Source organism: Taudactylus pleione, unplaced genomic scaffold, assembly GCF_031769625.1.
Source record: "Taudactylus pleione unplaced genomic scaffold, aTauple2 ptg000387l, whole genome shotgun sequence".
In the NCBI taxonomy this organism is placed as follows: Eukaryota; Metazoa; Chordata; class Amphibia; order Anura; family Myobatrachidae; genus Taudactylus; species Taudactylus pleione.
In genome coordinates, this window is record NW_028284788.1 from 2,445,391 (window position 1) to 2,461,028 (window position 15,638).

Here is a 15,638-nt window from a genome sequence, read left to right on the forward strand (position 1 = left end):
CCAGCTACATATTTATAAATGAACTAATATAGCAAGGATTGCTACAACGCTTATGGAATGTACCTATTCCATGATTTAGCATATCAAGTGCACATTTATCTATTTTTTACAATTTTGTGTCGGCACATATTAAAATACCACATAGGTGGTGTCAGTTATTCTTTATTGTTGATTCTGTGTATATGTCATAATGTTTTATTTATGTGTTTGATATACATATATATATATATATATATATATATATATATATAAAATCTTTATTATACTCATGGCATTTTGAGGTTATTTCTGCCATTACAAGGATAAATAAACGCAACATTTTTGTTTTGAATGGATAAATATGCATATTTAAAGCTATGCGTGCATGTTTTCAAATCAGAATGGTAAAGTGCCTAAACACGTTAAACTTTACACTACATTTACAGAACATATAGTAAACAATAAACAAAGTTAACTCATTTTTTTTTTGAATTAATGAACAGTACACAACTGCAAACACTTTATAGACATCTGTACTTCCTAAGCTCCCAGTCCATCATGTTAATATTTGTTAATTATTAAAGTCTGTCATTACCAATATAGCATACTACAATATAATAATAGTGTTTTGCACTCATTCTTGAAATCTCACACATCTCATGTTATATGGATACCGTCATTTTGTTTTTATTACTACATTATACAGTATGGTATTTTAATCCCCTATTACTGTAGTGACATTGGGCCTGATTCAGACCCAGTCGCAAGCGCTGAGCGCTCGCAACCAGGTCGATGGTGGCCCAGAGCGCATGCGCACAACGGAGCCGGCTCCGTCGTGCACATGCGCGAGACCCGGATAGCAACAAGCAATCCGTTGCTCCAGGTCTCGCACCAAAGGGGGCGAGCTGTCGATGTTGAGTGACAGCTCGTCCCCTTTGGTGGGCGGGCCGGGGGGTGGCTGCCCAAACGGAGGTGTTCCCATGAGAACGCCTCCAATTTGGGGGCGGCCCCACTGACATCACGAGGATGTCTGGAGAGAGAATCCGGCTCTGTTAGAGCCAAAATCTCTCTGGGGCTTGCGGCCACGAGACCCTACCACAAGGGTCTAGTTGCAAGCCCGATGGTCGTGATGGTCTTGACCATCGCAACCATCATCATGGCCGCTTGCTATAGCTGTAGGTGGTCACCCACAGCTATGCGAGCGGCCAGGAGGCCGCAGAAAGAAAATAAAAAGCCCGGCCCTGATTCAGAGTGAGCACTCTTTCAGAGCGCCCGGCTCTGAATCTGGACCATAGTGTTCATTATCTACTACTATGTGTAATTCTTCATGACCATGACATATATCTAACACTGGGCTGTTGATATACTCAAACTTGTACAATAGTTTTAATAGAATTAATTGCAAAAATGTTGATAGATCCAATGATTTATAGAACAGCACCTGCCGGAATTACTGTATACAGTAGTTGTTTTTAAGCTTTGTAGTCTTCAAGTTTACTCTTTATTGACACACGAACATTTAACACTTGGCGCTCATAGACAAAATGTACAAATTGTGCTTTAAATAAAAGTATTTAACACTTTGTACAGATTATTAACCCTTGTTGCCAGTACAACCTTCATTGACAACTTGACTTAGAAACTTAGTAAGTGGTCATCATATAGCATTCATTCCAAGAGGTAGGATTTTTAGAGGTATTTATTGGAGGTTCTCATTTAATGAGCCTCCTCTCCTCTTTTCCACTTAAATAATAGCTGAACATATTCAATCAGCTGATGGTAAATATACACTTTGTTAGATGCAATGCATCTGGCAGCTGGGCAGGAGTGTGCTTTTGTAGGTTAATAATAAAGGGCATTCCTGGGTATTAATAATTAATACTGTGAATATGCAGTAAGGCAAAGTAGACAAAGTACAGGTTCATAATAAAGGGCAATTTCTGTGATGTAAGTGTAGCATGCAGTGAAGATGTTGACAGAAGGAAGGTGGTTGCAATAACAAAGTTGTGAGGGTGTTCTCTCACCTCCTTCCTCTGTTGAATGTTTTGTCCTGTCTCTATTGTTTTCTAGCAGAGCAAAAAAGAAAAGTGTATACTGGACCTGTGTGAATCTGTTTGGTTAGAGGCACCCTGCAGCAGTATAAAAAGAGGTATGACAACCTCAAAAATACACAAATTAAAACAAGAAATACTGCGATAGTGTGTCCCTGTCAAAACAACATATACGCATAGTTATAATCATCACATTGATTAAAAATGTTTTATAATACAGTACTAAATATCGTTGCGTTTAAAATCTTATATAATAACCAGTATTCTGAGCACTACCAATATGCCTGTTATTGCAACATGGTTCTATTAATATACCACAATAAATCTCACTTCTATAGTTTTTGAGTACCTACACAATATTTGTTAACAATAAAAAACAATATTAAATGAATATCCAGTGGTAACTTAAATTGCAACAATGTCCCATACACATATAAATGTAGCTATTCACGGATTAGTGGAGTGTGTATGCCGTGAATAAGTTAATAGAATCCAGCACTTGATTTAAATCCAGAGAACAAGTTAGGCTAGGCGTAAAAACTGGGTCATACCTCTCAAATGTGATTTTAGTAGGTATATAGTATTTAATCACAACCAGTCAATGGTTATTGGGCCAATTTGGAGATGACTGATTAGTCCCCCGCAATGGTATCCTACCACAGTTACGGAACGTCTCCAGCCCAGATCCCAGTAAGCGGCAACGCAGCCAAGCAAACCCGTGATTACAAATATTGTGTAGGTACTCAAACTATAGAATTGAGATTTATTGTGGTATATTAACAGAACCATGTTGCAATAACAGGCATATTGGTAGTGCTCAGAATACTGGTTATTATATAGGATTTTAAACTCATTCGATATTTAGTACTGTATTATAAAACATTTTTAATAAATCAATGTGATGATTATAACTATGTGTAAATGTATGTTGTTTTGATAGGGACACACCAGTGCAGTATTTCTTGTTTTAATTTGTCTATTATTTTCTACTGAGCACAACAGTAACAATGTATAACCCTATATGGTGTCATTTTAATGGAGAATCAGTTCTTCAATGATTAACGGAAGTAGTGGAAGGGCAAGTGGAAACACAGCCAGCTGTAAAGGTGTCCATTGGAATGTCAAGTCAAGTGTTCTTGCCAGGGAAGTAAATGAGAAAATAGCTTCAGCACCATGTACTTTTACTCCTGGGCAGGACAGAGTTCCACAGGTTGTTGAGGTCACCTTATCCGAACAAAACTGCTTCTCCCACTCCACATCTTCACGGTGAGGTCACTGCAAAGTCAGAGGTCAGGAAACATGCTCAATTTCTTTGTTAATTCATGTGAACGATAGCAGTTATTATAGACAGACTGAGCTATCTCACCTGTCAACACTCTCTTTAAAAAGAAGTGAGTGTCCCATACCTTAAATGAAGGGGGGTGGAAAGGCGTTGGTAATAAAGGGGGCAGTTGGAGAAAGGATGGATAGGTGAGAGATGAAGGACAGGTTACGGAAGGCTAGTAGCGCGGCCCTTGATTGCCAGAACACGTCGTGGGAGACATGGAGTAAGACCAGGAACATACACCCAAAGCTTGACCCGGCAGTCACTGAGAGAGAGAGAGAGAGAGAGAGAGAGAGAGGGAATACAGATAGAGAGGATAGACCGGAATTTGGATAGAAACAAAATAGGGAGCAACAGTGAGTAGGAAGGAAAGATAAGGTACAGAAAGGGAATAAGGTCAGTGTAAAGAAAGGCACATTAATGATAATGAGTGAGAAATATGAAACATTAGAGATGCAACGAATACAAAAAAAGACACAAATTCCACATAGACTAAAAACAAAATTAACAGATTGTTAAAGAGGCAAAGTTGTGAAATGTATTAAGAAAATATTCTTCCATTGCTCTCATTATAATCCCAGACATTTATTTCAATGACTTCCCTTCTCACCTGGATGCAGTGAAGACATGACGACTGTTTGCACAAATGGCATTGATAGGGCTCTCATGACCTTTAACTTCTCCGATTGGTGAGAAATTGTCCAAATTCCAAACTTTAAGAGTACCTCCCCGGCAACCACTGAGCATCATAGGACGTCCTGGCACAAAGCCCAAAGCACAAACCCAATCTCTATGTGCATTGGGGACTTGCTGCACATATAACAGAAAGCATATGTATATAGATTATGACTTTGTGGTATTGTTTATGATTAGGTACTTTTCTAGTATTATTATTTAATTATTATACATTTAAAATTATAGTTCTAAGTGTGTAATAATTATTTTTTGGCTTATACTATATTTAGAGCTGTCCTGGAAAAATATAGGTTTTGAGGATATTAAAACATTATTCTATTTACTCATAGCTGTGGTAGAATAAGTGACTTAGTAACAAAGCTAACAGCACAAGTGTAATATAATTCAACCAATATTAGTCAGATGGTGGTAGAGGGGTAAGTGCTATAACTGGAATCTCCATAAACATTTGGTGAAGGTACCTTCATGCAATCCCCACCCCCATAAAAATGCTCATCCCTGCACCACAAGCCCTGGCAGCTAGGAGCAGAAGTAGCTGTCAAATTTTGCAGCTAAAACTGTAACTGTCTATATTATAAATGTGGCTCCCGACAAAGCTGCAACTAATCTGATCAGAAGCTACGTTTACTACATTCCACTGCTTCCAATGCCAGTTGCTAGAGAAGACTGTGTTCACAGTTGTCATCCTGATATTAGTGCTGGGGAACCTGAAAAGTATTAAAATCATGGCAGAGTTCAAGGGAGTAGATGCAAGTAGGCAAATTCACAAGGACTGGTGTCCTCAAGAAAAATCAGGTTGTCCAAATGTACAGCCATGGCCGAAAGTTTTGAGAATGACACAAGTATGCGTTTTCACAAAGTTTGCGGCTTCAGTGTTTTTAGACCTTTTTGTCAGATGTTACTATGGACTACTGAAGTAAAATTACAAGCATTTCATAAGTGTGAAAGGCTTTTATTGACAATTACGTTAAGTGTATGCAAAGAGTCAATATTTGCAGTGTTGACCCTTCTTTTTCAAGACCTCAGCAATTTGCCCTGGCATGCTGTCAATCAACTTCTGGGCCACATACTGACTGATGGCCGCACATTCTTGCCTAATCAATGCTTGGAGTTTGTCAGAATTTGTGGGTTTTTGTTTGTCCACCCGCCTCTTGAGGATTGACCACAAGTTCTCAAAGGGATTAATGTCTGGGGAGTTTCCTGGCCATGGACCCAAAATTTCGATGTTTTGTTCCCGAGCCACCTAGTTATCACTTTTCCCTTATGTCAAGGTGCTCCATCTTGCTGGAAAAGGCATTGTTCATCACCAAGCAGTACTTGGATGGTTTGGAGAAGCTGCTCTTGGAAGATGTATTCTTAGGCAAAATTGTGAGTGAGCCCACTCCCTTGGCTGAGAAGCAACACAACACATGAATGGTCTTAGGATGCTTTACTGTTGGCCTCCTTCTAGAAAGGTACGCAATTTTTTCCCTGTACTTAGATAACCAGGGCTGGCTATGAAAAGTCCGGGCTGGTTCTGATTTAGGAGGGGACCCCACGTAATTTTTTTTTTAAATTTAACTGTTTCTAAGCTTGTTACAGTAAGATACATGCATGCATCTCACTGATGTATGCATGTATCTATGTGAAAACTATGCTCATGCTGAAAGTGAAAGCATGAAGCAGTTCTATTCAGTTGGGGATTTGCAGTTCATTTTGAAATGGGATTTGCAGTTCGATTTGTACATGAACATGCCAAAGCGAACAGCAAATCACTGTTCAAAACCGAACAAAATCAAATTCAATTTAGAAAATGCTTCTAAAATTTAATTTTAGTAAATGAGGGATTTGAAGAGGGATTTGTACTTTCGATTTGATTCGGTTTGAGGTGAGCTAAATCGAACTTCAAAACGAAAGTAAAATCGAACTTTGATAAATATACCCCCCAAGCATTGATTAGGCAAGAATGGGCGGCCATCAGCCAGTATATGGCCCAGATGTTGATTGACAGCATGCTAGGGCGAATTGCAGAGGTCTTGAAAATGAAGTGTCAACACTGCAAATATTGACTCTTTGCATAAACTTAATGTAATTGTCAATAAAAGCCTTTGACACTTATGAAATGCTTGTAATTTTACTTCAGTATACCATAGTAACATCTGACAAAAAGGTCTAAAAACACTGAAGCAGCAAACTTTGTGAAAACCAATACTTGTATCATTCTCAAAACTTTTGGATATGGCTGTAGATAACTATTCTAATGATAGTATGGCCTTGTGCTACAATTAACTTTTTGACCCAATGAGAATTTTTTTGTTTGCTTATTTCAGTTCTCATACACTATCACTCTTTGGTATTCATTTTGTTTGTTTATTCCCTAAAGTTGAAAAAGCCAGTGGTTCCCAAACAGGGTGTTGTGGCACCGTGGCAACTTGCAGGGGTCCCACGAATTGGTGGTCCGGGACCGAATTACATTTTTTATGGTCTATGTGATAGGCAAAACCAGTGATAGTGGCTGTCAATCGTAAAATATGTGGACGAACAGAATGCCACCCTATCTACCACTACATAACTGAACCTAAGGATGACAGGTAAGTACTATTTACTTAATTAGTCATTTTTGCTGAATTTCTCAATAAGAAAAGATTACCCTAGGGGTGCCATTAAACAAATTCTGAAACTCTTGGGTGCCATGATTCAAGAACATTTTGGAACCACTGACATAAGCAATCATTGAATCAAATATATTATTTATTATTTACTACTAGCTGGGATACCTGGTGTTGCCCGGGTTAAAGACAAGACCCTGAAGTACACCTGCAGCCTTTATTTGTTTACATTGTCCTCGCCTATAACCCCATTCCATTAATCCTGAAAAGGATCCCACTGGTTGCTAACATGCATGGAAACAGTGGCGTATTCACCGTGGCTGCGGCTGCTATAATAATTGAGCTGTCTCTGTGGCTGCCGCTCCCCCTGCACCCAGTCACGCACACAAGGTGGGACAGTCCAGTCAAGGCCACCGAGAGGCTAAGATTGGCTTGCGTCCGGCGCCAGGCTACATTGCGCCAACTCTACCTGTCCTTGTGTGACGATGCGCCAGCTGCAATTAGCTGGTGGCCTGGCCCCAAATCCATACCTGCTGGTTGCTGTTGGCACACGGGGAGGTGAGAGGCTGGTGGAGGGAGACGGGGAGGTGAGGTACTTGGGGGTGGGGCATAATGTGTAAGAGACATTACTGTGTGGCATAAGGGGCACTACTATTATGTGGAATAATGTGTTATATGGGGCACTACTACTATGTGACATAATCTGTAAAGGGAATTACTGTGTGGTATAATGTGTGAGGGGCATTACTTTGTGGCATAATGTATGAGGGGCACTACTACTGTGTGGTATAATGGATATTACTGTGTGGCATAACATAAATGGACTCTATGGGCCATATTCAATTAGAGGCAAAAAGTCAGAGCTCGCACTTTTCGCCATCATCAGAGGTTTCTGCGGGGATAAAGTATCGGGCGTGTGCCCGCTTATCCCCGTATTCAACTTGGATCCGGCGAAAACAAGACCCGGCAGAAAGGTAAGTATGAAAAAGTCCTGTCAATTTTCGGGAACTCATCCTGGCACTCCCCTAAAGATGGTCTGACATGGGTGATCACTATGGGTACCCCCGATTTGGCCTGCTGAAGGTTTTTAAATAGCCGCAGCAGGTGCATAAATGCGCCTGTGAAGAATAGCATTTATCTTTTTTTTTTTTTTAAATAACTATGCCCATCAAATTTTGGGTACATGAAAATGGATGCAAGCATATTTTTAAACCCTAAAGTAATTTTTTTAAATTCTTCAAAAATGCACCTGCCGCATTCTAGAAAACACCTGCCGCATACATGGGAACCCCCCTGAATCAATTTCGATAGTTTAAAACTTTGTTCCCCAATATAATTTTTTTTTGCCCCCAAAATGAAAGTCAATTTTTTGGGGTGTCCTGAGGACTTTAAAAATTGTTTTTTGACACTTTTACTTTTAGGACCCTAAAACCCCAATTCTGCATTTTTTTTCGCCATGTATTACATGGTGAAAACTTATCCTCATTTTTTAACAAAGACTTTTCGCACCTGCGAAAAGTCTTTGAAATTGAAAATGGGGATAAGTGAAACAGGAGAAAATGACGTCATCGGCGATAAATTATCGCCGATAACAGACTTTTCAACTCAAATTGAATATGGCTCTATGTGGGGGCAAATGTATGTATTTTTATACCTCTGGTGGGAATCAGTATGAAATACCGCCGGCCGGCGGTTCGATTCCCGGCAGCGGCAGCCCGACATCAGCAGAGTTCCTGGCAGCGGAAGCCCGACAGCGCTGGAAATCCCGATCGTGGATAGGTAAGTATTGTCTAACCAAACCTAACCCCCCTAACCCTCTTTAGGGGTGCCTAACCCTAACCTCCCCAAGTGCCTAACCCTAATCCCCCCTCTAAGTGCCTAACCCTAACCACCGCCTTTCCCGCTGCCTGAACCTAAGTCGCCCGGGGGGGTGCCTAACCCTAAGTCCCCCCCCGGGGTGCCTAACCCTAACCCTCCCTCCCCGTAGCCTAACCCTCCCGGGGGGGTGCCTAACCCTAAGTCCCCCTAGGGAGCCCTAAACCTAACCCCCCCCCCCGCGCGGCTGCCCGGCAACACTACGATCGGGGTGCCGGTGTCCCGGCGTCGGGAAAATGCCAGGCGTCTACATCTAGACGCCCGGCATTTCACCCTTGCCGGCATATGACAGTCGGGAATCCGGCTGCCGGTATTTAGGCAGTCGGCTTCCCGATTGCATACCCATTCTACAAGCCCATGTAGTATGAAAGTTAAACACCAAGCAATTTATAATCTTTACTTTCCATGTTTATCTGTATGATTTTCTGCTAGATCAATGTAAATATTTGAGGATGCAGTGCCGTCGTTTGAGGTAAGGTAAATAAAAATAGTTTTGGAATCAGTGTGAGACATTTTAGGTACTGAGGCACTGCCGGAGGGCAATTTAATAACTGGGGGCTCTATGGTGGGACATTTTAAGAATTGGGGACTACTGTGAGACATTAGAGGCATTTTAGGAACTGGGAGCACCACTTGAGTAGTCATGTGACCATAATCTGACCATGAACTTATATCTGCTAAAAGTGTAAATGTTTCATATTGTTACACAGAGGAGCTGCCAGCAGAAGAGGAAGACATTATGTGAGAACAAATAAGATAAGTGAAAATGTGGAATGGGCAGGGGTTTGGAAATATACTGGGAGATGTCTCTAAACACTTTGGGGCACTACTGTGCAAGAGGGGTGGGGCAAAGCAGATTTTTGCACCTGGGCTCACTATTTGCTAGTTCCGCCACTGTGCAATGAGATTCACAGAGAAGCACTGAATAACAGATGCTAGCAATAAGTAACTAAAGGGTGAGACATTTTGAGGACTCATATGGGAAGTGTGCTAACAAACAACATTGGAATCGGTATGATTAATCGCCGTCCGCATGGTAAGTATCGCTAATCTATTTTCCCCTCTAACCCCAACCCTCCCTTACGGGTGCCTAACCCTAACCTTCCCCCAGTGCCTAACCCTAACCTTCCCCCAGTGCCTAACCCTAATCCCCTCTCTAAGTGCCTAAACCTAACCCCCCCTTTCCCCGCTGCCTAAACCGAAGCCTCCCGGGGGGGTGCCTAACCCCCCCGCTCGGCTTACCTTCGTTTGGGAAACTAGGCACCGGGCTTTCGACGCCTGTCGCGCGCGCGTCGGGATTTTGACGCTTGTCATTTAACCCTTGCTAGGATTAGACAGTCGGGAAGCCGGCGGTCGGGATTCCCTTCGTCGGATTCCCGACTATTTCCCACATCATATCCATTTGGTCTGTTTACAAGTTTTATTATCTGTCATTTTATTTTTGTGGAATTATAAATGTATTTTGAAGTTTTTCTAAATCCCCATGTTTATACTATCTCATAAACTTGAAAAAAAGGTGGACAGAGAGTTTTTTTTTTGAGACGTTTTTCGTTTATCTAGCACCAGTCCTACATATTTTATTCATGACCATTTAACCACGTCTACCTAAATACATGTCTAAATATTGGTGGCAGACCTAATGACCATGTCATCCTTCTGACTGACGACATTCAGAATGTATTTACTGTCGACCAGATACCAACTGGGTTATCAAGAAACAGGATTCTAATTTGGTGGAAACAACCAACTGTAAAGATGTCTGTTAGGGGCATATTGTATTTGGAGCGAAAAGTCAGTTGCCGGACTTTTCGCCATCATCGGAGGTTTTGCCGTCGAAAACTTATCGCACGCGTTCCCACGTATCCCCGTATTCAATTCCAAACTGGAGAAAACGGGACCCGGCGAAAACGAAATCGGCGAAAAGTCCTGTAGTTTTTGGTGAAATCAGCTTGACACCCCCCTAAAGATGCTCTGACATGGGGGTTCACTATGGGTACCCCCGAATAGCCCTGGCAAAGGTTTTTGGGGTCTTTGAATGGTCTCAATAGGTGCTAAATTAGCGTCTTTGGGAGAGAGAATACCATTTAGCAACTTTTTTGGGGGAAAATAAGTAGTCCCATCAAATTTGGGGCACATGAAAATGGGTGCAAGCATATTTAAAAATCGCTAAAGTCAAGCATTAAAAAGCACCAAAATTTATTGCTCAAACTCCAATCCTTCACTCAAATGTAAAGAAACTGCTTTTAACTAGAGTCGGATCCAAGCAGGCTCGGAGTTTCCAGCCTGACTCGGGCTTTCGTCTCTATGATCAATGTAGTATATAAGGGACCATGCGACGGACGCTATTTCACTCTGGCGTTGGAGACTGAACAGGGAGGGTGGGTAGTGTAGGGCTGGGAGAGGTGCTGGTGCTGTCTGCTATGTCCTGGGCTGGTGACTGCTGATCCATTCTGGGCTGGTGCTGTCACTGTGCTGTCTGCTGTGTCCATCTGGGCTGTTGCTGATCCATCTGGGCTGTCTGTGCTGTCTGCTGTGTCCTGGGCTGGTGCTGCTGATCCATTCTGGGCTGGTGTTTTTCATGTCTGCTGTGTGAATCTGTGCTGGTGCAGCACTGCACAAGATCCAGCCAGCAACGCAAGTTGCAACCTAGTGCTGCCTGACTCCAGTTGTGCTAAAAACAAAAAATCAATAAGTGTCTTTTATATTTTTCTGTGTGTGTGTGTGCATGCGTGTTAGGCTTAACCGCAGTACCGCACAAGATCCAGCCAGCAACGCAAGTTGCAACCTAGTGCTGCCTGACTCCAGTCATGATCAATCTGTGCTCTGGGCCCAAGTTCTGGAGCTGAAAAAAATAAAAGTATATTGTCTTTTTTTTGTCAAATTTTTTTTGTGTGTGTGTCAGCCACACTTGGCTGTCACTGTCATCGGCGTAGGTGTGCTGTGCTCTTGTCTGTCGAAGGGCTGCTGGCCAAAATCATAAATAAACAATTTTTATTGTGTGCGTGTCAGCCACTCCTGGTTGTCACTGTCATCGGCGTAAGTGCGCAGGGGTGCTGTGCTCCTGTCTGTTGAGGGGTTGCTGCCCAAAATAATAAATAAACAATTTTTATTGTGTGCATGTTAGCCACACCTGTCATCGGCGTAGCTGCGCAGGGGTGCTGTGCTGCTGTCTGTCAAGAGGCTGCATGAATATTCCAATGAAAACTTTTTTTTTAAGTTATTGGGTTACAAAAAGTTTTTTTTTTAATCTTAAACATAGCAGAAATGTTATCCTAACAGCTTATAAAGTTATATGCTCTAAAAAACTAAAGCCTATATTTATTTACAAACCTACATAGAGTAGACATCCTAAATTCTAAAACTGTTCTATTCAAAAATGTAAACAAAAGTCAGGAGAGGCCTCAGAGAACATGAAAAAAGATGCTCTAGGTGCTGAACTTCAAGGGATTCTCAATTAAGTTCTGCAGTGTGGAAAGGTTTCATTCACATGATTTCTAAAAAGCAGTTCAAAGTTACAGCCTTCAAAGTGTCTGGCTATAACACCCACCTTTGCCAGGTACTACCAAAGATTATTACAAGCAAAGGATTCATCTGTCCGGAATCTGTCTGGGAATTCATGGATCGTATTTTGCCTGAATGCACTAAGACATCCAGTGATTCTGTCACTGTGTTCTGTAGCCGACTTTATTCCCACCTGAATCGCAAACTGAAATACGGAATAGTAAGCACAGACAACATGGAGGCCTTTGCCATTCTGCTGCCTGCATGCCAACCAATACCTCCCAGACTACACCCACTGGGGGGACCAGGTCTTGATAATGACCATCCCCATCTGTTGCTAGGCCTTCTTCTTCCAAACCATACATCCTGGACTTCCTGTCCAAAAAGGGTGAGCAGGGTACAGAAAGAGGAGCTAGATGTCCCCGATGACATTTTTTTTTCATCTATAATAGATGATGTGGCGTGATAAGAGCTTCAGATGTTGGAACAGGGGCTCCCACCTATTTGGCTTCCCTCCAGAGAACAGAGCTCTGTTCCTTAGGAAGTGTCTATGTCTGAGCTGAAAGGTAGGTAGTCTCTGTCTGTTGGTAAACACCCTTCAGGAGATGGCAACCCAAAATAACAACAACTATATTAATAATGTGTCCACTGATAACCAGCCTGATCCCTTAACAGCAACATACCCCATATGGCCAACTCATAACACGACACCCAGTTTGCAGCCTCCTCTTCCTTATGACACTAATCCAATCGCCATGGTTGATCAATCAGCCAAGTGTGGTCCACCCAATTTTTGGCCTTCTACATTAATTTCTAAAATATTCACATATCTAAGAAGTGGACAGTGGGAACAATGGCAATTTGAAGGCCACTAACTCTGTTTTTTTAATGTCACTGTACAGGTTGGGAAATTCTGTTACAGAACAGAAGGTTAGCAAAAGATTATTTAAGTCAATTGTTTATTTTTGGAAAGCACACTTCCTGGTCTCCTTCTGGGATGAAAAAAATCCACTCCCAGAAAGCAGGCATGGCGCTCAAGAAAGAATTCCCAAGAAAGACACAACGTAAGACTTAAACCTTAAGTCTGAAATGTTGCGTTAGCTGCTCTGTTCTGCTTGTTCACATATTTCATATGGTTAAGTGGACAGTGGAAACAACGGCAGTTCGAAGGCCACTAAGTAACTATGTTTTTTTATGTCCCTGTACAGGTTGGGAAACGCCTTTATAGCAGATTTGCAAAGCATAATTTAAGTCAATTGTTTATTTTTTGGGGGAAAGTACTCTTCCTGGTCCCCTTCTGGGATGAGAAAATCAACTCCCAGCAGCAGCAGCCATGCTCAAGGATTCTTATGTGGCAAGGACTGATGTAAATGTACTGTATCACATTTTTTTGTAAATGCCTCCTCCCCTCCCCTTCTCCTTCATAAATTTTCTTTTGAATCAAAAAAACAAAATTACATTTACTACCAATCAACCCTTCCTGTCCCTGCCCTACCTTCAACTACATACATACTCCAACTTCCTCAGGCCTCTCTTGAATAATAAAAGTGTTTCCTGATGTGCCATGTTTGAAGTTGAACTGCCATGTGTTTGTGCTGCCCACTGCTGCAGCTTAGCTTAGTCAGCCAGCTATCTTGGTGCAAATATTGGGCCTACACAAGATGAACAAATCAATATTGTGAGCTGTGAGGTGGACAAAATTGACTGGAAACAAGTGGAAATAAATGTTATTGAGGTTATTAATACTGTAGGAACAAAAAAAGGCCAATTTTATGTGATTTTAGCTGTTTTTTTATTAAGAAAAAATCCAGATCCAAAACCCGAAAACAAAGCACGGAGGTGAGGTTTTGGCAAAACCAATCCAGATCCAAAACCAGTGGAGATCCAGATCCAAAACAAAAACACGGGGGTCTACTTTTAATGTCATAAAATTGAATGGGAAGTGCTCAGGGATAAAGAGGTTTCAGAGATAGAAATTAATACTCTCATGCAAGCAAGAAAAAAAAGAACAACAAAGGCAGGGCCGAATTAAGGATTGTGGGGGACCCGGGGCAAATAAATTGTGGGGGCCCCATAATAAAAAATGGCCACTGCCAGGGTAAAACGCAGGATTTAGAGTGGGGAGATATATATAGATAGATTAGACAGATATATAAATTTATATATATATATACAGTCAGGTGCATAAATATTGGGACATTGACAGAATTTTCATATTTTGGCCTCTATTCACCACCACAATGGCTTTGAAATGAAACAAACAAGATGTGCTTTAACTGCAGACTTCCAGGTTTAATTTGAGGGTAATTACATCCAAATCAGGTAAACGGTGTAGGAATTACAACGGTTTCTATATGTGCCTCCCACTTTTTAAGGGGCCAAAAGTAATGGGACAAACTAAACAATCCTAAATCTAACTTTCACTTTTTAATACTTTGTTGCAAATCTTCGGGAACATCGACCCACTTGCGAGCGTACTGCCGCTCGCGAGTGGGTCTGAATGACCCCCTAAGTAAGCAATTGGAAGTTTCCAATTAGCTTAATTAGTCAGTAATACTCACCTTCCGAAGTGCTGTTTTCTGCATCCAGTGTTGGGAGTTGTTCTCCTGCAGCAGCGGTGAGTATGTCAGTGTGCGTGTGTATGTGATTGTTTGTAAGTGTGTATGAGTGAGTGTGTGTGTGACCCCCGGTGTGTCTCTCCCCCTCCTAGTGTATGCACCCCTGTAATGGGCGCAGAGAAAACTACATCTCCCAGCAGCCCTTATACCTCTCTGGAGCCTCCCAACAGCCCACTCCCCAGTAAGAAGATGGAGGGGAGGCCACCGGGAGCCAGAGAGACCACCGGAGACCCCCCGGGCAGCAAAGTGTATTTTTTTCACGCGGCGCAGGGTTTTCATCTATGAAAACCCCCCGAACACTTTTTTTTTATTGGATACCGTGGAGCGCACATACCCGTGATAATCCAAAATTGGGTGCAAGGTTTTTTCCTCGCTAAAACTAGTGTCCAATTAATTATATGACACCATTTCATGGTGTAAATCCAGAGTGGATCCAACTAATAGCTCACAAATTATCCACAAGATATGGTTGGAAATAATTTCTGGATTGTTCCATGCGGTAACTACTCCTTAAGCTGCATACACACACACAACGATTTTGTTACCAACGATTATAAGAACGATTTTCTGTCAGATTATCTGTCAGATTTTTTAAAGTGTAATGAATGATTTTTTTGAACTACAAACGATTTTTGCATGTTCCCTTACTGAAAATCGTTCAGTTGGTCAGTCTGACTGAACTACAAACTACAAACGTGAACACATATGAACGATAATCGTTCATCGTTTGACGCAGAAAGTGAACGATTTTTTCAAATGATTATCGTTAAACAATATTGTTTAATGAGAATCGTTCAGAAAATCGTTGTGTGTGTATGCACCTTAAGAAATCTTTTTCTGGTTTGGGGACGTACAATATGTATCTGTTATTAGCGCATGGAACATTTAAAAAATGATTTCCAACTGTCTCTACTGGGTCCTTTGTGTGCTATTTGTTGGACCATTGTATGTGCTGCACTATCATCTAATTTACATTTCAGATAAATGGAGTCTTACTGACTACAAT

At 41.6% G+C, this 15,638-nt stretch overlaps 1 protein-coding gene across 7 annotated transcripts in view; it reads right to left on the reverse strand.

Moving 5' to 3' along the window:
- Positions 1-2,997: 2,997 nt before the first annotated feature.
- KIF21B (kinesin family member 21B) overlaps positions 2,998-15,638 on the reverse strand; it is a 299,791-nt gene continuing 287,150 nt past the window's right edge. For 4 of the 7 annotated variants that reach the window (XM_088445769.1, XM_088445766.1, XM_088445767.1 and 1 more), the window contains 3 exons: positions 3,965-4,164; positions 3,437-3,619; positions 2,998-3,305 (listed from right to left, as the gene is read on the reverse strand). In XM_088445769.1, coding sequence (XP_088301895.1) covers positions 3,520-3,619; positions 3,965-4,164 — 300 coding nt within the window. In that variant the 3' untranslated portion in view covers positions 2,998-3,305; positions 3,437-3,519. The remainder of the gene's footprint in view (positions 3,306-3,436; positions 3,620-3,964; positions 4,165-15,638) is intronic. The other 3 variants (XM_088445771.1, XM_088445770.1, XM_088445768.1) reach the window with 1 other exon arrangement.